At 41.5% G+C, this 24,441-nt stretch overlaps 1 protein-coding gene across 2 annotated transcripts in view; it reads right to left on the reverse strand.

Moving 5' to 3' along the window:
* Positions 1–24,441, reverse strand: part of LOC127640161 (ATP-binding cassette sub-family C member 8-like) — a 75,195-nt gene that overhangs the window by 42,817 nt on the left and 7,937 nt on the right. For both annotated transcript variants that reach the window (XR_007970070.1, XM_052122583.1), the window contains exons 5-15: positions 17,740–17,982; positions 15,707–15,895; positions 14,556–14,720; positions 14,031–14,186; positions 10,733–10,867; positions 10,318–10,480; positions 2,677–2,717; positions 2,381–2,526; positions 917–1,025; positions 637–753; positions 447–519 (exon numbers count right to left, since the gene is read on the reverse strand). Coding sequence is in view for 1 of the 2 variants with exons in the window: in XM_052122583.1 (XP_051978543.1) it covers positions 447–519; positions 637–753; positions 917–1,025; positions 2,381–2,526; positions 2,677–2,717; positions 10,318–10,480; positions 10,733–10,867; positions 14,031–14,186; positions 14,556–14,720; positions 15,707–15,895; positions 17,740–17,982 (1,537 nt within the window). In the remaining variant the exon portion in view is untranslated. The remainder of the gene's footprint in view (positions 1–446; positions 520–636; positions 754–916; positions 1,026–2,380; positions 2,527–2,676; positions 2,718–10,317; positions 10,481–10,732; positions 10,868–14,030; positions 14,187–14,555; positions 14,721–15,706; positions 15,896–17,739; positions 17,983–24,441) is intronic.

Raw genomic sequence — 24,441 nt, forward strand, 5'->3', positions numbered from 1 at the left:
CAGCATTTTTGTTTTGATGACTTGTATATTTCAAAATATATTCATTGCAAGAGGATTAAAAAAAGTGGCGAGAGTAGCTATACTGTGCATCGAAAAACAGAAACATCACTTCCACCGTAGACATCTCTGTTAATTATAATATGGGTGATCTAGTGTCGCAAACAGTGTTAGTGTCGCAAAACAGTGTTTTGTTTGGATACACATTCACTCCCCTAACACACCTCTATCTGTATTTCTCTCTCATTTGAGTTGCAGAGTGCACACAAATCTGGAATTAATTGAATGCCAAAAAATTATACAGTGTGATAATAATAACACCAGTAAACGAGAGCTCATGCTCCAGTGCATACAGCTGTATGTAGCTACAGGCATTGTAGCATGAAGGTGAGAAAATGCTGACAAAAGGAGAAGAGCCAGGTAGTGAGTATATTTGTGACAGGACTCACCAAAAGGAATCTTAATATCCACATTGGATAACGTTGGGGTTCCATCAGTCCAGCTGAAGTAGCCATTTGTTATCTGGAATGGAAAGCAGACAGTTGTTCCCAGCGCATGGGTGCATGCTTTCTTTCTTGTCTCCTCATATTGCTCACGTATTCTTTCACTGTATGAATAAAGACATGATCTGAATCTCACCTTGATGCAGACATCTTCATCCTCCACAGTCATTGGCTCATCCTCCTGTTCACTCTGCAGCCCACAGCTGTTCCAATCCTCTCTAACAGGACGCTTACGGTTCACCACCTTCAGAGGCTTTATTAGAGGTGAGAAAAACAACAGATCTACTAAAGCTCAGCATTAGCAACCTCTTCAACAGTGATAACATATCTATGCTTTACACAGTTGTGGTATGTAATACATACAAATTCCATAACATTACTTTTTCAGCATAATTATATCAGCTGACTGGACTTACCAGGGACTGATACTTGTAGTGATTGGTTGAATTGTGTAATATGGTTGCTCTGGGATCCTGTTCACCTCCGATCTCATCACAGGAGAAAAACTCACTTAGCTTCTGAACACTAGAACAAAAACAATAAAATAGTTTGCCAGGTATTTATATAGTATCCATTTTGCGTTCACTACAACTTCTCTTATTTATTGTTGAATTTGCACCTTGGCCACAAATATCTGATATGAACAGTGCTCAAAGTGGGCAGGTATGCATCGGTTTGTTATACCGGTAACAATGCGAAAATGGCAACTCTAACAATGGAAAGTTTTGTGACAAAGAATAAATGGAATCTGTTAATTATGCAATTTGATACGTAGCATTCCTTTATTTATGGCAGAGTGAGAATGTTCTTCCTTTAAGCATTAAACTCTGAACTCATCTATAAACCTACATGGCCCAATGTCTACCACATTGAAATACTACCACATACCACCAAGTATCACTAAATAAATTCAAAGGAAACTAATTCCACAGATAAATGGATAGAGTTAGTTTTCAAGTAGTATAAAGTGTATTGTTGGATGAATGCTGTAAAGACATTGGAAACAGATGATGCTCTCATGAAAAATGTTGATGACAAGCAAGCAGTCAATTCCCCACTCGTTAAATGAAAAATATTGAGACTGGTGGCACAGATGGCCTGTTTTCCAGACTGCACTGATCTATGACCTGTAGATACAGCTTTCCCTCTCTGAAATGTGTTCCACGTCATTAGGTTGAAGTGATTAAACCCGAAGCACATAGACACACATTTGATTTTTTAAAGCAGAGTACAGCTGTTATGGGAGGGAACAAAATGCACAGCTCAACTGAGCTGAAATCATTTATCACACTTTGACATACGAAATATGTAATTCACTATTCACAGCCATGATTCATTTAATCCAGGAGTAAAAGTGTCCAATATGAGGGAGGTTACTGAGATTAAGCAAGTCATTTTCAGATGCTCATGTGATCATAACATGGCAGCCCCCACAAGAGGAAACAGACCCTCTCTGAGTAGAATAAAACAGCTCATGTGAGTGCTCACAATATTATACAAATATTTCAAAATTAAAATGTATTTCTTAAGTAGTATTTTTTTAATGAGGATTTTTTTTTTTTTTTAACTAAATGCACCTTTAAAGTATGAACTCATTAGTTTAGCATCAAGCTAAGCTAATACTAATTCAGACTCAGTTGAAATCAATTGTGAGCATTAGTCCATTTGTGTGGTGTGCATGAGTGACTGTTAACAAAGTTGCTGCCCATGAAGCATCTCAAATCACTCACTTTAAAAGTTCCACTTCAGTTAGGATGCTGTCTTAGAAGGTTGCTGTCTACGTAGACAGTAGACAGCGAAGCAGCTCAGTAGGTTTTGGAACAGAGCTAAAATTTGTTTATTATTAGCTTATAATATAGCCTTGGTTGTTTGTAACTGACCTGACCAGGGCTTTGACGGTGGAACGCACAACACTGGACAGCAGGAAGAGAGGGGTGACCAGGATATGAAAAAGTGAGAGGGAGGCAAAGGCCACAGCGGGGGATAGGTCTGCATCATCAGACATGTGCACGTGGGCAACAAACGTCTGGAAAAAAACATGCATCCATTTACACTTCATCTAGAGTGTTAAAACCTATGTAAATATAAGCTGGAATTGCTGGCAACAGTTCCTCATTACATATAATTGGTAAGTCCCAATAAAGATCAGAAATCTGATTGACCGTTGTATACTTACGGTGAGTACTGCTGCAATGGGAATAGCTGTGTTCATAAATACTGTGAATACAAACAAAAATAACACTAAATTAGTTTCAAATTGATTGTATAACTATGTGCAAAAAATTAAGCAAAGTGGTACACGTGTAAATTGGTAATGTGATTTTTATTTCATTTTTTACAGTGTGTTGCTTTAGGTGCGTTAGGTGAAAATATTGACTTGGAACTAGAACAAAATCTTGAGAGCAGTATCCTACAGCATATAAGACTTTGGAGCAAGAAATACACATTGCAAGACAGAATGGCTAATACAAGTGGGTTGTACCATAAGCACATTATAAAGCATTATCAATCTTGGATTGAATAAATATCTGTGCTTCTGGTGGAATTATATGTGCAGTATATTTCTGAATGCAGTTAAGTTCATGTTGATGTGCACTTTGTCATATATACAAATAACACGTGTGAATACTTTGAGATTTGTGAATTCCATTAATGGGTATTGACTTGAGAAATGCTTTGGATCTGTGTTTACTCCTCTAAACAGTCTGTGCTGGAAGTGCCACACCTGAGTGAACCTAAATTTGGCTATGTAGGCACCATCCCGCACATACAACATAAGTTTATCTAATTGATGAGGGATGCTGTATCTGCAGTATTATATTGCCAGCTGGTTGCTGAAATAATTGAATGAGCAGATGCCTCAATCTTTGTGATAAGAAATCTTCAATTACCAGAATTTATGTAAATCCTAGGGAGCCCATTATGTAATTGCTATTAACAACTAACCGATTATTTACATCAAGGGATTGATATACAACCACGTTCCCAGTTATCATTCTCACAAATTTGCACCTTCACGTTCCATGACAATAAACAAGGCTTGACATTGAGCTCAAGTCAGTTTAAACAGACTGCCAAAGCTTAATTTCCAAATGTTAACATCCAAACACATATAAGTACGCCAACCCTTCATAATCCTGCACTGTCTAGAGTCATAGCTTCAGATTGTGGTATGCAGAAGATTTGGTTTTAACACAATCATTCAGATATTACTGTGAGAACTGTGGCTTTTCCTTTTAGGACTCTGACAACTACTGAGAGAAAGTTTTCATAAGTGAAGCATGTTTATCTGCAGTAGCCATCACCACCCCAGATTTAGCTATAGCCGTCTGCCATGTAGTTGCAGCACTGACAGCTTTATGAAAAACAATTAGCCTCTTGCCAGCTGGTATCTTCTATTACTTTTCTGTAAGGCAATTCAGTGACAAGATGGCTAGGTATGCTGCACATATTTCTTTGATCCCAGTATACTACCCAGAAGGTCTGTGAGATGCAAACACTTTGTGAATGCTTCCACTGAGTTTATTTACATTGATGGGACTTCCAATTTGATTGGAATTCCCTGTCTGACAGGTTTCTTGCCACCAGTCTAGGCTGTCTGCTATATTTGAGCTTGCAGTCTGGAAAATGTTCTGTTTCTTTTACCATGTTGTTTTGAACTAACTATGGATATTCACCCAATTTGGATAGTTTGATAAGTGTGATGATGGACAAACTTAATTGGAACTTCTGGCATATCTTCCCAAAAGTACAATTTACTTAAATTGGTGAGCTGAGTGCTGCATAATGAAGTATGTCAAGTTTGTTGCTAAACTGTTTTTATTTTGCTACAGATGCACTGAACCCAATACACTCGAATACCTCTCAAGGCCTTCCCTGCTGGCAAACTCCATTACATTTATTGTGAGGGATGAGCTTTCTATATAGCTTGATAGATTGATTGTGCTACCATAAATGCCTTAAGAACTTAATCTTCATTGTTTCCTTCAATGGGTTCACAAGTTCAATCCACAAAGGCAATTTAGTGGAAGTTAGCATAGGTCTGCTCAGGTGGTACCCAGAGGGTCTGTGAGATAAAAACACCATCAATGTGATTGGTTCCTTTCAGATTTGCACTCTATGACTGGAGGCAATGCCTTCAAGTTAGTGAACTATTTTACAATCATTGCTGTAAATTTGCTGCATACTGCATAATATTTGTCATACTGTGGTGCTGCAGCAAAGTTTAATCAAATTGATGGGACTTTCTGCAACTGAAATACATGTTCTTTGGTGTCCTCATTTTGCCTTTTATTTTTGTTATGCTGTTTAGTATTCTGTGCAGTATCTTGGTGGACAAATTGTAGTATCTCCCCCAAATTACTTGAGCTGGTGATGTAGTGTATGGAAGTGTAATATCATCCCAAATGGAACACTTCACGTTTGTTTTACTACACGGAAGTGTCTGCCATTTATGAGCTGACGGAAGTGACGTTTTAAACACATGTGATGTGTTGCCGCTAGATTTAATGTGAAAGACAACCTCAGTTCAACAATGTACATATTCACACAGCTTGGGGTGATGGTAAAGCATTATCTGTTACTCACATTTGTAATGTGCTGTCTTAAATAAAGTTCTGTTGTTTGCTACATCTCCATTGTTTACTATTGTTTTGTAAGATCAGCATCGTAGCCAGGTAACTCCAACCCTTCCACTACTTATGGCAAGCCGTGACTGCTGAGTGCATGAAGTGTCCAACATTCCACACTCTGTTATAATGGTTGAACAAGTGCATCAGGCAGGACTTATAGTACACTTTTTTGAATTTCCACTGTTAACATATTATGAGCACTACTCACACTACAAAATGACATATAATAGTGCAGAAGTGTGCGGTTTGGGTTGCACCTACAGTAATTGCCCTGTTAGCTTAGCAACATGCTAAGTACAAACTTGACTGTTTCCTTTGAGACAGGTCCTGTTGGAAGTGATGCCAAGTTAGTGAATGCTGTGCTACCATGGCTGTCATTCTGTTGTGCTGCAAAATTTAATCACTTTAATGTGACTTCCTTCTCCAACTGAGTATCCTGTCTGATCATTTTATTCCCATATTATATTTTTAGGCATCCCCCAATTCACCTCTAGATTAGTCTGTCTGTCTGTGTGTAGTTTGGGGTGTGCAGTCTGGTGAATGCATTTATTTAGACTGTTCACACCAAATCCAGAGACAATCATCTGATAGAAGGTCTATTCACACCGAGTCATTAATAAAATGAAACAAAAAACTATCACTCCTGTACTATAGGTGGCACTGTTGCTGTCCAACAAACATTTATATCAGTCGCATTTTTCCATGGTGTTGTTTCATTTTGAGGAGTATATGATCTGTGTTTTTTTTATGCGAGTGAGATGAGTAAAGAGTGCTGTTGCATATTTATTTGCTCATGTATTTTGCTACGAGAACAGACTACTGAACCATATTCTCTTTTGTATAATGCCTGGATAAATTATTGCAAAACGATGTTATATGATCCTTGCAATAAAAATAGCAGCTTGGTTCTGCAATGTGTTTGTCTACAGTAAAATATTGCATGTAACAAGTCTTTTTATGGGATATTCAACACAAGAGACTGGGTTGGGGATATTTTTCAATGAGCTTAAGGAATTGCCGAAACTTGCTAACAGGCATAGTGATGTACATATTAAATAATGAACATTAAGACAAAAAAGCATTAGCAGGATTTCAAAAACAGACTGGGTTAACATTTGCCAAACAAAGTGTTCATAAACTGCAACTATTTATTTTTAAGCATATCATTTTTGGGGGTTTTTATCAGCTGCATGTTCAATGCCGGTGTTTGCCAGTTGATTAGCACCACCAACTCGCTGGATTGAGCAGCTGCAGCAACTCAAAATGACAAAAAGCTCTTCTCTCATTAGTCAGTCAGTTTTAATCACAGTCCAAAAAAAAAAAAACTGATCACTCTCCGTAAAAAATAAACAGACGATTTGTCTGACCCGATGTGAATAGCGGCATGGGAATCCATTGATTTCCTTAAAAAGCTCTTCGGAACGAAAAATCGCCCTGAAAAAACAGACTTGGTTTGAATAGACAATGACTATGCATATTTATTTAAACTAGAAAATTGACTTAAGATTTGTGCTTATCAGACTCACTGGCAAACAGTAGCACTTCCAGGAATTTTGTTAATGGTGTGGTCAGAGGGGAACAGTAAAACATTTAGAGTGGCACACCAAAATGTTTGTGTATGTGTGTGTGTGTTTGTGTATATATATATATATATATATATATATATATATATATATATATATATATATATATATAATGTATATCTATAATTGTGTGTGTGGGCAGGTTTTGGTGGTTTACGAGAAAACATTTTTAGGTTACAAACCGGTAATTACAAGGGTATTGCTATAAATGTGGTTTACGAGGAAATGCCTTGTGTCCCCATAATTCAAATTGCTTAAAAAAAAACATACTAAACTATGTTTTTTTTTTGTTGAAAATGTACAAATGCAGAATGTTTTTTGTGAGGGTTAGGTTTAGAGGTAGGGTTAGGGTTTGGGGATAATCATCCGAGAGGAAGTCTCTCGCTGTAATGGCACCGCCCATGGAGAAGTCAGGAAAATGGTGGATATGAAAGCACATTTGAAATGCACGTGCTTCAATCAGCCACAGAAATTTGTGCTCTTGCGCAATTTAAAATGAATGGTCATTCGGGGACAGACTCACTGACTGACATTCTATTGCTTTCCTCAATAAATAATTACTTCTAAATGTTAGGAGTAAAAGCTAAATGTTATTGATTTGATACAGATTTGACTCATAACATTGAAAATAATATGATTTATAAGTTTAACCAAGAGGTTTTCTGTTTATTGACTAGAGCTGAAAAGAATCAGAGATGTCTCCACTAAACTACAGAAATAAATTATTCTAACGTCAGCCTAGTTAAGGTTAATTGAATGGTTTATTGAATGTTTATTCTATTTTTTATGTCTATCAATTAGTGATAAGAAGATTGGATCATTTTACTGACTTGATCTTTGAATCTCGTTCGGCAAAATGTCTTCAAAAGGTCTTTATTCACGTCATTTCGTTCATTAGTCACATGACAGTCGCATAAGCTTTATAGGAAACAGAATTGATTTGTCACTTCCCGACTCTGTCTTCGGTTCTGAGTCTTTCATTGATTTTTTACTTGATAACTGCATAGGCTTTGCACAGGAAACAGAATTGATTAGTTCACCTCCCAACTCTGTATTTGCATCTGTCTTTCATTAATTTGTCAAGTGACCGCTACTAGGCTCCACATAGAAGACAAACAATATAATTTTTTCACTCAACAGCTCATGTTGCAGTTGTTGTTTTCATGATAAATACATGTAGTGTGACAATCAAATACATTTTAAAGTCATAAGAAAAGTCCTGATGAGCTATTTTCATGTATTTAATGCAGGAAGTGTTTACAAGATATTTTCTGCCAAGTGTAAAATTAAATTAACATGGTCTTTTACTATAAGTAATTTCAAAGGACAATTCTTTAAGGCATACTTGATTTGGGTCTGCAGTTCACAATAAGGACATAAATATTACAACAAGAGGATCCATTATGAGGGAAAAATAAATGACAGTAATTGAGTCAATAATATGGGGTTTTCTAATAGCTTTTATAGTCTATGATGAAAAGATAAAAGTTGTCAAATTTGGGACGGGGCTTGAATTTGAGGCATCTTGTTATTTTTCCCATCATTCAGAAAGTTTAAAGCTTCAACGAACACTTCATTACCAGATCCAATGTTATGGAAAATAACAATAATGACAGAAGCATTCACAAATTTATACATTGCAAGTAATAAAGAAACAAGAATGTGAGACCAGAAATGCTTCATGAAACAGTAAAGGCAAAAATACAATCAAACTAACTTTTAGTCTGTATTTAAGGAAGGTTGGGAGTATGAACTTATTTCTGTTTCCAATACAGAGTCTTTGTAGATGTCACGTGAAAAATGATCGAAAGCCTCAGATCTGAAGACCGACTCGTGAGGTGAACTAATAACTTCTGTTTCCTGTACTGATCCTATGGGTACCTATGTAGCTTTCACGTGTCAAATAAATGAAAGACTCCGATCCGAAGACCGACTCGTGAGGTGAACTAATCATTTATGTTTCCTGTACAGAGCCTATTAGGCTGTCCTGCATCGAATGAGTGAAACACAAGCATGGATTTTGCGCATGTGGGACCACGACAAAATGAATGAATTCTTTTCTAAATGAAACTAGGCCTGTTTGTTTATGAAAGACAAATTTATCTCACATCTGACTTCATATTTACAGTTAAAGTGAGTCTTTACAGTGCGTACAGTGACTTTTGGTTCACCTGGGGAAAATATCTCTCTTTTACAAGGGAAAGCATTTAATGAAAACTGTTTAATGCTTACTTGGTTGTATTATGCAAGAGTTTGTTTTGTCATTGTAAAGTTCACAGCACTCCTCTTACAAGCACTGCTGATGATTCAAGTGGCGCGCTATAACGTGCATACTCGAGAAAAGTAGAGGTGTAGTGTAAGAGGTGTAGAGTTGAATAGTTTTTTTTATATTTAATGTCTGATAATATATAGACATTATTCTGAATATATATAGAATATTATAAACATAGATTATTATTCTGAGTTAAATATAAAATATTATAATGATCATGGTGGAAGGGGGAGCCAGTTGGGGTGCTACTGATGGCAAATTCTGTAGTATAAGGCCACATCTTCACTAAACTCTGTTTATAATTCCAGCAATTGAGACCAAATTCACTTATCCTTCGCAACAACCTCTGCAGCGAGGAAATGATTGATGCAAACCGAATGATACATGAAGCTGATACCTCTTCACACCACTGCATGCAGAATTCACTCCTGCTGAGCAACCCTATACCTGCTAGTGTTAAGATGAAAAATACAAAAAAATAATAGAATGCACAGGCCTGCAGGGCTTTGAGAATGAAAGACATTGAGAGAACACCACTGTGAAAGAAGCTAAATTATTCTATGTATGCAGCTATGGGTATATTTGAAGAAACAAGAACATTTATGAGAATGTGTGCCCTATTTCAAAGCATTTCAAACTTCAAACTTTACCTCTAGTTTTTGATAGTTAGGAAGTGCTATTTTTTACCCTTACTTATTCAACCTGGTCTCACAGATATGCATTAATATACATAATACTGTATAACAGATAATAAAGCCATGTCATTTTTAAGAGATCAGGCTGTATTTATAAGGATATTTATCATTCTTTATCAAAAGTTAGGTGGCTCATTTGCTTAGAATGAATTTTACAGAAGGAATTAAATGTCTGCTCATGACTCTCTTCTCCATCATTTGATCATCAAAAAGTTAATTGTGTTTTGCAAATACTGCTGAGGTTTGTGAAACAGACACAGTCTATAATAAGCCTAATTTGCACAGAAAGGTATGCATGCCCAGAAGATAATCATAATAACGTAATTTCAATGTGCCCAGAGGCTAGCAATGCAGTTCTAGCTCATTTAACTCTTTAAATTGGTCTCCAGGTGGTTTGTAAATAAAACCCAACTTTTGCAATGAAAGTGGCACAACTGTTATTTGAATTCAATCCTTGATGTTGATTTTCCATTTTTGGGCCTGGCTCACCATTGAAGTGCCTATACCTTTTTGATTAAAATAGTATTGATATAAGTTTTGTTGTAAGTGGTTATATTTTGTGTTCAATCCTCAAGTAACATTTGCTTTATCCATACAGTATATACAAAGCCGGTTGAGAATTCTGAGGTGTCTCACTTGAAATAGAAGTGTAGAGTGCGAATGTCTGTAAGCTGGTCATCTCTTTCCCTCGGGTTTCCTCCACACTTGAGCAGAAGATATGCTCCCAGGCATAAAGCTTCAAGAGTTTGATACCCCGCAGCAACTCATTGGTCTTCTTCAGTCGTTCACTGGAATACTCCTGAGTGGCGTCACATAAATTATACATTTGTAACAACGCGATGGGCACTTTCAATCTCATGGGTCTTATTTGAGCATGTATAACTCAATGTAAACACTTTTTGACAGGCTTATCACTGTCTACAAGCTCTAGCTTTGCTGCACCAATATCATCCGTATTTGAACAAAGTCTATATTTGCACAGCTATTTGACCGCAGGCTATTAAGACCCAATCTTTTCTTGTTATTAAACCGAGAATGTAAGATAACTCACCAATGTGCTTTTCTGTGCTTCCGATAGCTTGGTCGCTACAAAGTACTGCACTGGAGCCAGAAGGGTGATGACCGTGGCCCCTATCAAGGCACTAATTCCCAGAAGGTAGTAAAGGAGGATGACTCCAACTATGATCTAGAACCAAAGAAAACATTTCATGTCATTTTTCTTTTCATATTCAGTAGCGCTTTTATCACTGGGAGAAATAAAAAGAGGTTTTATGGCAAACACGAGTAAAACTACAGATGCAAAGGACCGGGGGACGAGTCCTGAAGAGCATGACATGAGAGTCTAAAGTGTCATAAAAGCACCACAAAATGTGATTGCTTCAGCAATTGTTTTTTCATTTCACACTTGCTTTTATGATACTATAAGTTAGGTTCAGGCTTAAGGTTTAGGTTAGGGAGGTAGGCTTTTTTTTATTTAAATCTCAATAGAGCATTAACCGTTAAAACTTAATCTGCTTAAGCAGAGCATTTAACTCACTTTTAGTCAAATAATATCATTTAGCAAAAATGGTGCCTAATCGTCTTGGAGTTGTAGCAGTGTGCATACTAAATGGTGCAGAAGAGTTCCAGATATTACGAGATCTATGATCAAGAGGAATTGGCCAATGGCGAAAAACAGTTTGCTCTAAAAAATACATGTCAGAAATTAGTAATAGTTCAAGGTACTTTGCCAGAATGGGCCATCACAAGCAACTGGCCATTCAACTCGGTGTCAGAAATGTATTTTTTTTAATTAATTGTCATACTTTTACATCACACACTAATTGTTGGGTTCCTACAGTATATGTGTTATATTCCTATATTTGAATATACAGACCTGTAAAATCTGAGCAAAAATCATGCAATTTGAACTTGGCCAAAGAAGGATGTACAATTGCTCCACACTCTAGTTACCTAGAGTCATGAGTGCTTTCTGAGTCATCTACCTTACCTTTACTAATGAAACAAGGGACCAGTTCTAGCTGTGTGAATGAACAGTAGTTCAATAATATAGTGACAGATAACAAAGGGCATCCACTATTATAGGAAATATGGAAGATACCTTGGGGAACTAATCAGGGTTTGCACAAATGCAGTCACAGGTACCTGTAGGAGCACCCCAGGAGAATGTGCCAAGTTCACTGTAGAGATAGTGACTTCTTGATTGACCTGGCTGCATTATTCTAGGTCTGAAAACATGGCATCTTTTTTGTTATTTTGACCAGTTGTCATTTTATGCAAATAAATGCTCAAACGACAGAATTTCTATTTGGAATTTGGGAGAAATGTTGTCAGTAGTTTATAGAATGAAACAAAAATGTTCATTTTACTCAAACACATACCAATAAATAGTAAATCCAGAGAAACTGATAATTTTCCAGTGGTCTCATAATTTTTTCCAGAGCTGTCTGTACTGAAATTAACTGAATTTTTTTTTAAATAAAATTAGTCTTTTTATTTATAAAATGTTAATCTATCAAACAGTTGTTAGCCTGCTAGGACTATCATTATTTCAAGGGTGATTTGATAACTTAATTATGGGGTTTGGTAAGTTTTCCCCCCTTACCACAAATTAGTGCTTTTTTATTTAAATGAGAACACTTAACTGCTTGTCATTCAAGAGCCTCATCGACAAAGAAACAAATTGCAATGAGTGGCACATTTTTACAGTGTTACAAAGACCAAAAATAGATCTTGCAGAGGTGTCTGACATTTCTTCACTCTCTAACCTCAGGAGATCCATCTTCAATAGCAGGAGATGTGTGAGGAATATTAAGAGGTTTGCGATGTTTTTGTACTATATTTCTTTGTTAGGATTCAGCTCAAGGACCATTTGGTGCAACCTCATGTCATTCAAATAAAGGCATATGGCATAAAGAGTCAGCTTGCTGAGAAACAGTTCCACATATTGAAGAGAAAGAAAAATATACAGTACATTACATACACCAATCAGCCACAACTTTAAAACCATCTTTCTAATATTGTGTAGGCCCCCCTCGTGCCACCAAACAGCGCAACCCCCATCTCAGATTAGCATTCTGAGATTATATTTGTACATCTCACCACAATTGAAAAGAGAAGTTATCTGAGTTACCGTAGACTTAGACTTTGTTCGAACCAGTCTGGCCATTTTCTGTTGACCTCTCTCATCAACGAGGCATTTCCATCCACAGAACTGCGGCTCACTGGGTGTTTTTTGCTTTGGCACCAATCAGAGTAAATTCTAGAGACTGTTGTGTGTGAAAATCCCAGGATACAGTTCCATAAATACTCAAACTAGCCTGTCTGACACCAACAATCAAGCCATGGCCCAAATCATTGAAATCACCCATTCTGATGGTTGATGTGAATATTAACTGAATCTCTTGACCCGTATCTGCTTGATTTTATGCACTGCACTGCTGCCACACGATTGGCTGATTAGATAATCCCATGGATGATTGTTGGTGCCAGACGGGCTGGTTTGAGTATTTCTGTAACTGCTGATCTCCTGGGATTTTCACACACAACAGTCTCTAGAATATACTCAGAATGGTGCCAAAAAGAGGTCAACAGAGAATGGCCGAACTGGTTTGAACTGACAAAGTCTACGGTAACTCAGATAACCGCACTGTACAATTGTGGTGAGAAGAATAACATCTCAGAATGGCGCTGTTTCGGTGGCATGAGGGAGACCTACACAAAATTAGGCAGGTGGTTTTAATGTTGTGGTTGATCAGTGTATATGTTATGTTACATTTATATATTTGGAGGACACTATACTTCTCTGGAGCAACTTACAATTAATTTAAGGTAATTACTTTAGCTGTTCACATATTCCCTGGGAATCAAACCTATTCTCTACCATTTGGCCAAGAACCCTCTTAAGCCAAAATTTTAGATAAAACATCTGATGGAAGAACAGCACTGAGCAAAACAGTTTCAAAGCCATAATTACATATAAAATGCTGCCTTATTGTAGCAATAGTCTTTCCTTCAGAGACAATGGCTTTGATCACACTGCATCAAATTATTATTATTTGTTTAATACAATCTTCAGGACTGCCATTTTTTTTTTTAATACAGTGTATTGTCTAGCATATCTACATCAGCTGCCATAGTAATGAATTAAGCATCAACAGAACACCAAGAGTCAGTGTGGTTCCTCTTTTCTCCCTCCACTACTCGTAGAGTTTATTCTTCATTAAGGCTTTAAGATATTAAGGAGTGATGTTTTTATAAAGCTGCTTTAAAAAAAAAAGATGTATTGTGAAAGGAGCTAAACAAATAAATTGGACTCGACTTGAATAGGAACACTGCATGAGGCTTACCTGTACTGGCATTGCGAATAGGTTGGGACACAGGAAGAAGAACCACATTAGCTGGCTGGTGTCTATGGCGACAAGGTTGCATATCTGGCCCACTGTCATTCCCCCCATAGACATGTTTGAGGTGCAGAGACGCATAATTTTATTGAAGATCTTTGTCTGGGAGTAAAAACGAATGTGAAACTATTTTAATGGGCTCAGATAATTGAGAGCTCAAATTTAAACCTTTTAGAATGTCAGTTCAATCATTAACCACTGAAGTTCCATCTAACCATCCAACTATCATGTCTAAACATCCATCCATCCATCCATCCATTATATCTAAACATCCATCCATCCATTCTTCACATCCATCCATCCATCCATCCATCCATCCATCCATCCATCCATCCATCCATCCATCCATCCATCCATCCATCCATCCATCCATCCATCCAACCATCCATCCATCCATCAGTTTGTTTATGCTAGTTTTCATATACAAGTGCTACATACTAGTGTAAAATAGTGATCGACTGTTGTCCTGACCTGTATGGCTCCTCTCAGGTTGATTCCAGTCTCAATGGCAACATAATAGGATGCTTGGAGGAATGTCCTCTGGAGGAGCAAGGCAAAGAATAGGAGCACGGCTAGGACATATGCATTGGCAAGAAACTCCTGGGATGAGATGAAATAGATTCCAAAATGCTGCATCTGAAAAACACCAAATCATGTGCAGCCTCAAATTAGCATTAGCCTTAATGATCCTCCATAAAATCAGTAAGATAGAGGCCAGTAAATGACATTACTACTGTCATTTAGCAGATGTTTTTATCCATCACTTTGTTAGTGCAAATCACTATAAGTGTGAAAGCCCCTTTACAGCTTCAGTTCCCCTGGAGCATATTGAGGTTAAGTGTCATCCTCAAGGGCACGATGATGTCAGTTCATGGATCGCCCTTTTCATGTTCAAACCAGCAATTAATAAGTAACTAACCCATAGTTTTAACCACTAAGCTACAGATCCAGATGAGGGGTAAGACCATTAGCACTACTGTCCTCTGACAGAGACTAAAAAAAAATGCCTACAAAAGGCACTGGGCCACTACATATCACCAATCACAATTCACACATTACTTTCAGTAGGGTAGATAGATAAATAATTTACTAAGCATAACAGGACACTACAAAGTTTGTATGTTGTACCGTATGTTCATTCATCTCATATAAATGTTACCGCAACCTTCACAAGGCAAAGTGGATTACAATGTCATACAAAGATATTCGAACAGCATGACATCTGAGAGCCAGACAGCATGCTGTTCAACTCATTAATATTTGATGACAACTGCATGATGATAAAATGCTTTGTAACACAAGATGAAAATGATACATGAAAAGACGCAGCCATGACCTGAAGTGTGTATACCAATGCAATGGTTTCTAATTTTACCTTTAAATTTCTCAGGAAAGAGAATTGCTTGGTTTTAAACTGCCAAATGTATACACAGAAATAGCATAAATATCTGAAGAATTGTCACTTATTGCACATTTCATTGCCAGTGATGCTTAATGCTTTGGTCCAACAAAAATTCTAATCATAATGTGTATAAATGGACAGTTCTTGGCCAAAATAAGTACAATGTAAAACAGATTTTAAGCTAATAATCAATATTAAAATTAAACAACAATATTCTTACTGGTGGTTGAATGGTGTGGTTCTCTTTACTGATATGGTGGACAATGCCTGAGATGCAAAGGGGCCCGGCAAAGCCAAGCAGATCTGCCATGAAACGGTAGGTAATACTGAGCATGAGGGGTTTTCCGAAGGCCTGCCGGAGGGCTGTCCAGATCCACTTTGGCCCCTGGGGCTGCAAACCTAGGGGATTCTAAATAAGTAACAAAAAATAAAGAGAAAGACTGACATAGAAGAAAATGTGACTCCATGTTATAGTCTTTACTTTCTTATATACAGTATACATAATGTCTGATTTTAAGTGTATGAAGTATCAAACCCCCACCCCCACACACACAAAATGTATATATGCATAAATTGATGTATTTAAAAAAAAACATCTAATGTTATTGTATATTTTGTTTTAAGGGCAAAGTGCTGCCAAATGGAAAAAGGGTGCAAATAAGTGGGGCATCTTTCTCTTTTTACAGTGAGCAATTACTTAGTAGCCACCTAGCAATGCCCTATCAATCACTCAGAACATATTAGCATATCCTGTATCAGTGGCTCCTGTTTCCTAATCATATAAGCATTTTCACCCAAGCTTTTTCAAATATAATTAACAAATTGAAAATTCTGAATCTCATTAACTCCAAATGCTAAAAATAAAACCAAATGCTTTGGCCTTCAAAATTGATCCTGAGGTTATAGAGTCCTGAAAACACCTTGGTGGACCTGATGTCAACTGATGATGTCAGAATCAATAGCAATTAAGATCTAAATTGAAATACAGATTTTTATTTGCTTTTTATGTTGCTATCTTAATCTCATGTAATACTGCATCTGACACACAGGATGTAATACAGTCAGAAGCCTGATCTATAACACTAGAGTATGGTATCTTACATCAATCATTTTTACATTTAGTAAACCCAGTACACAAGAGACGTGACTGATGTCACACCATCATGCCGCATGTGAGAACTGTCACACTCTAACAATATCCGTTTACCTGGAGCTAAGTGCACAAACACTCACGTGAATTGCTCTCACAACACACCCTTCATTCCCATGAGCTCTGAGAAAGAGAGTGTTTTATCCCCGCTAAGAGTCAAGATGTCATTAGGTCTCATTCACTAATACTTGTGTGCAAGTTGCGTACTTACGTGAGCAGAAAATGTTTCCACGCAAAATGTATGAATCTGGATTATTTTAAATGAGGGAGAATGTGCCTGGAGTTATTAATTTGAATAAAACATGCCAAACCATAAGGCTTTCTGCACAACTTCTGTACGACCATGCGTTACTCTCTACAAATGTGGACCACACGTGATCAACTGGATTCATTTGTGAAAACTATCCCAGATAAACAAAATGAGCAATAACACATATCGTTTTTATTACACTGAAATATGTTTTTCAGGGGCCTTGGTTCTAAAAGTAGCTTTCTTATTCCTTTTCTGCATATGTATTTTAGAAAATTCTTCAATAAAGACTTCTAAGCCAACAATTAGTATTAAACCAACAAGCTCAGATTTGATGCTAACTTTACAGCATTTCATTAAAAGAAAAATCCAGGAAAAAAGGTAATGTGTCCTTTATGTATGAAGGAATGAATGAGCTACTAATCAAAAAGCATTGCAAATGACACAATTGAATCAGGTTTTTGATTCGTCAATGTTTTAAAAAAAAAAAGTATTTTCTTTCTAGAAAAAAATCACTATTGACTTTTAAGCTTTAATGCTACAACATCCCATTTTTAAATAATGTTAAGTAGGTAGCTAATGTTATCTAGCATGGCACTACTAGCCTGCAAAAAGTCATCCCTGTGAAAAGTACTACACTTTCCCATTTCAGTTTTGTTACTGACTTCTCTGATTGGTTGATCTTGCTTTAGTATTGTGGGTAGTGTAGTTTTAAAATTCAAAAATTCAACAATTAAACACAATTGTTAAAAAATAATGTTTAAATCATTATACATATACTTTTTTTATCTATATACATATATAAATGTATTTAAAGAAAACTTTATACTAAATCTCTAGTTCATAGTGGTACCTTCTGGGCTTCAAAGGCCTTGCGGAGCTTCATATAGTTTGTGAGGGCTCTCATAGCAATTGGTAGTCTGCCAATGACCTTCTGATCGATAGGCCTTTTGTGCGCTGATGTGATGAAGGTATTCATCCACCAGTATGTGCTTTTAGACAGCAGGTTCACAAATGGCTGCAAGAAACGGACCCCAAGATCCTGTAAATCCTCTGGAGGCTTCACCTCAGTGGAGTTTGCAAAACACACATATCGCTGGAGAAAAAATAAATAAAATATGAGAAAATATTCAGTAAATTTTGAAATAGGAATCAGGAAAGGATAATTAAGATATACAGGGACTCAATTACATATTGCAGTTTACATTTCACAAAAAATGGTGTATATTGTACGTCTTACAGTACATCAAATAAAATGCAAGCATGACACAAGACATGTCAAACTCATTTAACCTTCTTCCATGGAACAAAATGTAAATGACTGACAACCTGGTCACCTATTCACTTTCAGTTTTCCATGCAATGAAAGAGGATGGTGAATTCTCTGCCTGATAGTAAAAAGTCATACAGAATTTTCAATTATGGGTGAACAATTCCTTTAAAAAACTGCTATGTAAGGGTGATTTTTGACCAATGAGATTTCATTAACACAGTTTTAAAGAGATAAAAATCAAGCAAAAAACATAACTTTAAGCAATGTTCCAACAGGACACTTGAAATATCGCTTAGATGCTAAGAACAAACATTCACTGGGTCTTTGCGAGCACCATGTGTCCTGTGGCTGAATAAAAACAGGTGGCATTTTGGCAGCACAGGGTGATGGATATGATGGGCTAAAGCCCAGGAAGAAACATTCATAATTTATGAGTGCCATAAATGAAGTCTCTTATAAACAACAGCAAAAATATAGAGTAAAGAATTTAAAAACTTGCAGTATATTATGAGAAATTATAAACAGGAAGATGTCTAAATACTAAAATAAATTAAAAGAACTTCACACACTCACATACACACGCAAGTAGTTTAAAGGTGCAGTATGTAAGATTCAGAAACGTTTGGTTACGTATGTAACCTCCGTTCCCCGAGGGAGGGATCGACACGTTGTGTCGGAGAAGCGACACTAGGGGGTCTCTCTTGAGCGCCGATATCCACCTCTGGTCTATGAAAAAAGGCCAATGAGAGTTGGCAGCCAGTATTTGCATGTCCCACCCCCGGACATACGGGTATTTACAAATACGGGAGTTCATTCAGGATTTTTCTGAGGAGCCGGAAATGGTCCGGCCACAACAGTGGCTCGGTTCAGTGACATGGCGGAGGAAAGACACAACGTGTCGTTCCCTCCCTCGGGGAACGGAGGTTACATACGTAACCAAACTTTCCCCTTCTGTCGCTCTCTCCACGTTGTGTCGGAGAAGCGACACTAGGGGACCCATTCCAATCTTGCCATGTGCTGAACCATGTACGTGAACTGCCGATACAGAGGCGGGCAGGGATTCATCCAGTGCCACGCATCGTCTGTACCCGGCTGCACGTACCCTTCCCCAATGCCCCATACTGAACATCGGGATCCTTCTAGTTACCCTGGGAGGGAACAAGGCGATGTTTGCCAACATGGGAACGGGCCAGCCTGGCTGGGCCTCTTTTCTCTCTATGTTTCTCGCATAGAGCAATCACGGCCGGGGCCCTTACACGCATATAGGGAAGGGGGTCTTACCCAGACCCTGCGGAGACCACACCTGCCCTTTTTCTTGGGGAGGAAAAGTGGTAGACACGTCACACGGCCGTCTTAGGGCTCGTGTGGAAAGTATGGTGCGGTGGTAGATCCCAGCCTCGAAGGGGGGAGTTGCTACAGCACGGCGACCGGGGCAGCTGTAACTGCCTAAGTTAGGAGGGGGCCACCAACGTGACTTGCTCCTCGTCCTCCCTGACCTTGCACAGCACCGGTGCAAGAAGGCTCACTGGGGGAAATGCGTACTTGCGCAGCCCCGAGGGCCAGCTGTGTGCCAGCGCGTCTGTCCCGAGGGGAGCCTCTGTTAGGGCGTACCAGAGCGGGCAGTGGGAGGTTTCCTGGGCGCGAACAGGTCTACCTGGGCCTTGCCAAACCGTTCCCAAATCAGCTGGACCGACTGGGGTGAAGCCTCCACTCCCGCCGGGCAGGCGTTGTCGTGATAGCGCGTCCGCTACGATGTTGAGCTTGCCGGGGATGTGAGTGGCACGCAGCGACTTGAGTCGCTGCTGGCTCCATAGGAGGAGACGGCGGGCGAGTTGTGACATGTGGCGGGAGCGTACGCCGCCTTGGCAATTTATGTACGCCACCACTGTGGTGCTGTCCGATCTCACGAGAACGTGTTTGTCCCGAACTAACGGGAGGAACTTCCTGAGAGAAAGAAGGACGGTCAGCAACTCCAGGCAGTTGATGTACCAACGCAGCGGGGCCCCTTTCCAATGGCCCGCTGCTGCGTGCTCGCTGTACATGGCACCCCACCCGGACCGGGAGGCGTCGGTTATGACCAGAACGCGTCGGGACACCTGCTGCAGGGGCACTCCTGCCCGTAAAAAGCAGAGGTCTGTCCAGGGTCGGAGTGTTTTGAGGCAGGCGGGGGTGATCCTTACCCGATGCGTGCTGTGGTGCCATGCTTGTCTCGGGACTCGAGTCTGGAGCCAGTGCTGGAGTGGTCTCATATGCATCAAACCCAGCGGCGCGACCGCCGCGGAGGATGCCATATGCCCCAGGAGCCTCTGGAAAAGTTTTAGAGGGACCACTGTGCCTGGCTTGAGGGAAGCGAGGCAGTCCAGCACCGACTGAGCACGCTCGCTCGTGAGACGTGCTGTCATTGAGACTGAGTCTAACTCCAACCAGAGAAAAGAGATGCTCTGAACCGGAGTGAGCTTGCTCTTTTCCCAGTTGACCTGAAGCCCCAAGCGGCTGAGGTGCCGGAGCACCTGGTCTCTGTGTGTGCATAGTAACTCTCGAGAGTGTGCTAGGATGAGCCAGGTAGTTGAGAATGCGGATGCCGGCTACTCGTAGCGGGGCAAGGGCCGCCTCTGCGACTTTCGTGAAGACGCGAGGGAACAGAGACAGGCCGAAGGGGAGGACTTTGTACTGAAACGCCTGGCCGTCGAACGCGAACCTTAGGAAGGGTCGGTGTTGTGCCAAAATTGAGACGTGGATGTACGCGTCCTTCAGGTCCACCGCTGCGAACCAATCTAGATGCTGAACGCCAGCCAGAATATTTCTCTGCGTAAGCATTTTGAACGGGAGTTTTAACAAGGCCCGATTGAAAACTCGCAAGTCCAGGATTGGTCAGTAAGCCGCCGCCTTTCTTGGGTACAATGAAGTAAGGGCTGTAGAAACCCTTCCTCATTTCGGTTGGAGGGACGGGCTCTACCGCCCTTGGCTAAGAGGGTCGCGATTTCTGCGCGCAGGGAACTGGCGTGCTCGCCGTGTACTGCGGAAAGCGGATGCCCCTGAAGGGGCGGGAGCCGGGCAAACTGAATTGCGTAACCGAGTCGAATGGTCGGTGCAGCCAGCGTGATGCTTTGGGAAGCGAAAGCCACGCTTCCCAGCTCTGCGCTAGGGGCACCAAGGGGACGAGTATTTTGGACATACCCGGCGGGGCCTCGCAGCGGGGCGGAACAGGTAATGCAGCGTCGGGCGGCTTCGTTGCGGCCTGAGGCTGAGGTGCTGAGAATAGACTCAAAGCACTTACCTTGCTCCAGCGCCCGGCAGGGGCGGGTTCTTGACTGAGGAGGAGGTCTGATGTTGGCGTCCTCTGGACTCGTCTGAACCGGCCGGCTGGGGGACAGTCGTGGGCAGGCGGAAGGCGGGATCGCCGCGTCCAGTGTACCGGGACTGTCGTAATCTGAAAGCAGATTGCCGTGAGAACGGCATTTGCGGGCCAGGTGACCCAGAGGCAAAGGAAATAGCTCTGTTAATGAGAATGTGGGTACCACAGCCCCCGTCAGGGGTGTGAAAAAACAAAGGATTCTCTGCCCTCCACGGGGCGGGCGTCTACCGGAGCTAACATCTTCGGCTCTGGGTCGGCTGTCTCAGGAGCGGCTTGGGAGCCTTCCGGGTCCTGGAGGGGTTACGTGAGACAGGGGCGTCTTGCCGCCTCGCGGGTGCTTCGGCGCTGGGGCTGAGAGCTGGGCCCGGGTTGAGGCGGAGCAGGAGCTGGTTTCTTCGCAGGGGGACACCCTCGGCGAGCAGACGGGGCAGGGCCCGTAGCGGCAGGTCTGCGGCGGGGCATCATGTGAGAGATGGCCTCCGTCTGCTTCTCCACCGCGGAGAACTGTTGGGCGAAGTCCTCGACGGTGTCGCCGAAAAGGCCAATCTGGGAGGCAGGTGCGTCCAGGAAGCGGTTCTTACCAGCCTCACGCATCTCGACCAGATTGAGCCAAAGATGGCGTTCCTGGACCACTAGGGTGGCCATCGCCTGTCCGAGTGCCTGCGCTGTGGCCTTCGTCGCTCTCAGGGCGAGGTCGGTCGCTGAGCACAGTTCCTGCAGCACATCAGGATCAGGTCCACCCCGTGCATGTTGAGTGCTTTGGCCTGGTGGACTTGCAGGAGGGCCATCACATGCAGGGCGGAGGCAGCGTGTCCAGCCGCACTGTAGGCCTTCGCGTTGAGCGAGGATGTTGTCCTACAGGGCTTAGATGGGAGTACGGGGCGGCCCCGCCAGGCGGTAGGGCTACCGGGGCATAGATGGTACGCAACTGCCCTATCGACCTGGGGAATCGCCTCATATCCGTGGCGCTCTCCGCCGTCGAGGGTGGTGAGAGTGGAGCGGGTGGCACCTAGGCGAGCGGAGGCGGGGCTCTCCACGTAGAGCGTCAGCTCATCATGCACCTCCGGGAAGAAAGGAACCGGGGGATGCGAGGCCGCTGAACGGCGCCGCCCCAGGAACCAATCATCCGACCGTGAAGGCTGTGGGGAGGATGGAGGGTTCCAATCCAACCCCACGCTACGGCGGCCGGAAAGCATGTCAGACATCTGGCGTCGGCCTCAGCCTGGGCCTGCTGGCCCGAGCGGCAGTCCAGGGGAGTCCTCGGCATCAGACATCACACTCTCCGATGCAGCGGCGAGCTCATCTGCTTCGGGCTTGGGAGGATAGACAGCCAGGCCGTGAGGCGAGCCGCTATCGCCCATGGCGTGGGCGAGGGACCAGCGGCGTGTCGGGAGCGGGAGGTTCGCGGGGGCTACCCGGCGAAACCGCACCGCTGCCGCCCCAAATCGCCCCCAGCGCCAACCGCATCGTCCTCAATCCCGTGGGAAGAACGAGCAATGCGGGGTGCAGCTGGGGTGGCTTGCTTTCTGTTGAAAGCAAGCCGCGACCGCTAACGTGGTCATGGTCATGTTCTCGCAGTGAGAACATGAACCATCCACAAGCGCCGTCTCGGTGTGATTGCGGCCCAAACACACGAGACAGCCTGTGGCCGTCTGAAGCGGAGAGCACTCTACGCATCCAGGAACAACACAGGGGCGGAAGGGCATCTTGAAAAAGATGCGTTCTGAAAAGAACGTTCAACGCCGCTGTGTTTTGCTCTTTTAGAGAAATTACTCTTTTAATAGGAATTTACTCTTTTAATACACAGTGTGTGTGTGTGTCTGCGCTGTCGAAGCGCTCAGGGGCAGCAATGCACGCCGTGCAATGTAAAGGAGAAAGCCGCTGTTGTGCGCCGTCAAGATCCAACAGCATGCAGATCGTCAGAGGAAACAGGAACGTTTTAATGTGGTGTGTAACTCGCAGCAAACTGCAGACAGACCATCGGCTCCGAAGAAATTTTCTGAATGAACTCCCGTGTTTGCGCCGCTTAAATACCCGTATGTCCGGGGGCGGGACATGCAAATACTGGCTGCCAACTCTCATTGGCCTTTTTTCATAGACCAGAGGTGGATATCGGCGCTCAAGAGAGACCCCCTAGTGTCGCTTCTCCGACACAACGTGGAGAGAGCGACAGAAGGGGAACCCTTGTCATTAATGACACATGTGGCTATTAAGTAAACTACAGCCAGCTACCTGTAGCTCGTGCTCACGGTCATGCACACACTCCATAGGGATATGAGCGAGCGAGCATTCAAAACAATGACGTAACATACAAAGAGACTTAATGTGATTCACCCACTTTATGCTGACAGATGAGGCAGTATAATTAAAATTACACATTTATGATTGTTTTTCTACAAATTTGAGACTAAATTAAAACTACTTATCAGCTAACTTACATAGCATACTGATACACACATACAGCTACATACTGTACTATACCGAACTATACCAGACAGTTACTGTTGCACTATTTTATATTTTGTATGTCATATGTTGTACTACGATCAAGAAACCAGCGTATTTGCTTAAATTTATCCTGTATACCTGACTTTTAGTCAGGGCTGGACTGGTAATCTGGCATACCGGGCATTTTCCCGGTGGGCCGACAAACTTTGGGGCTGATCAGAGGAGGACTAGCCATCGGGAGAACCTAGGGGTCCGGTGGGTCGGCTGCGAAAAGGGCAGAATGGACCGCAATAAGCTAAAATGTTCTGCCATGTTATGCAGTACGGACCACAAAATGGCACCGCGATATGCAGAAAAGGACAGCGAACACCCCCTTTTGGTCCAGTTGCTATGTAAAATCCTGGGCCAATTTCTCTTCCCAGTCCAGCCCTGCATTTAGTATAAAGAGAAGGTCATTTAAATTATTTGAAAGTCACGCA

The sequence above is a fragment of the Xyrauchen texanus genome, chromosome 49 (assembly GCF_025860055.1).
Source record: "Xyrauchen texanus isolate HMW12.3.18 chromosome 49, RBS_HiC_50CHRs, whole genome shotgun sequence".
NCBI classification, from domain to species: Eukaryota; Metazoa; Chordata; class Actinopteri; order Cypriniformes; family Catostomidae; genus Xyrauchen; species Xyrauchen texanus.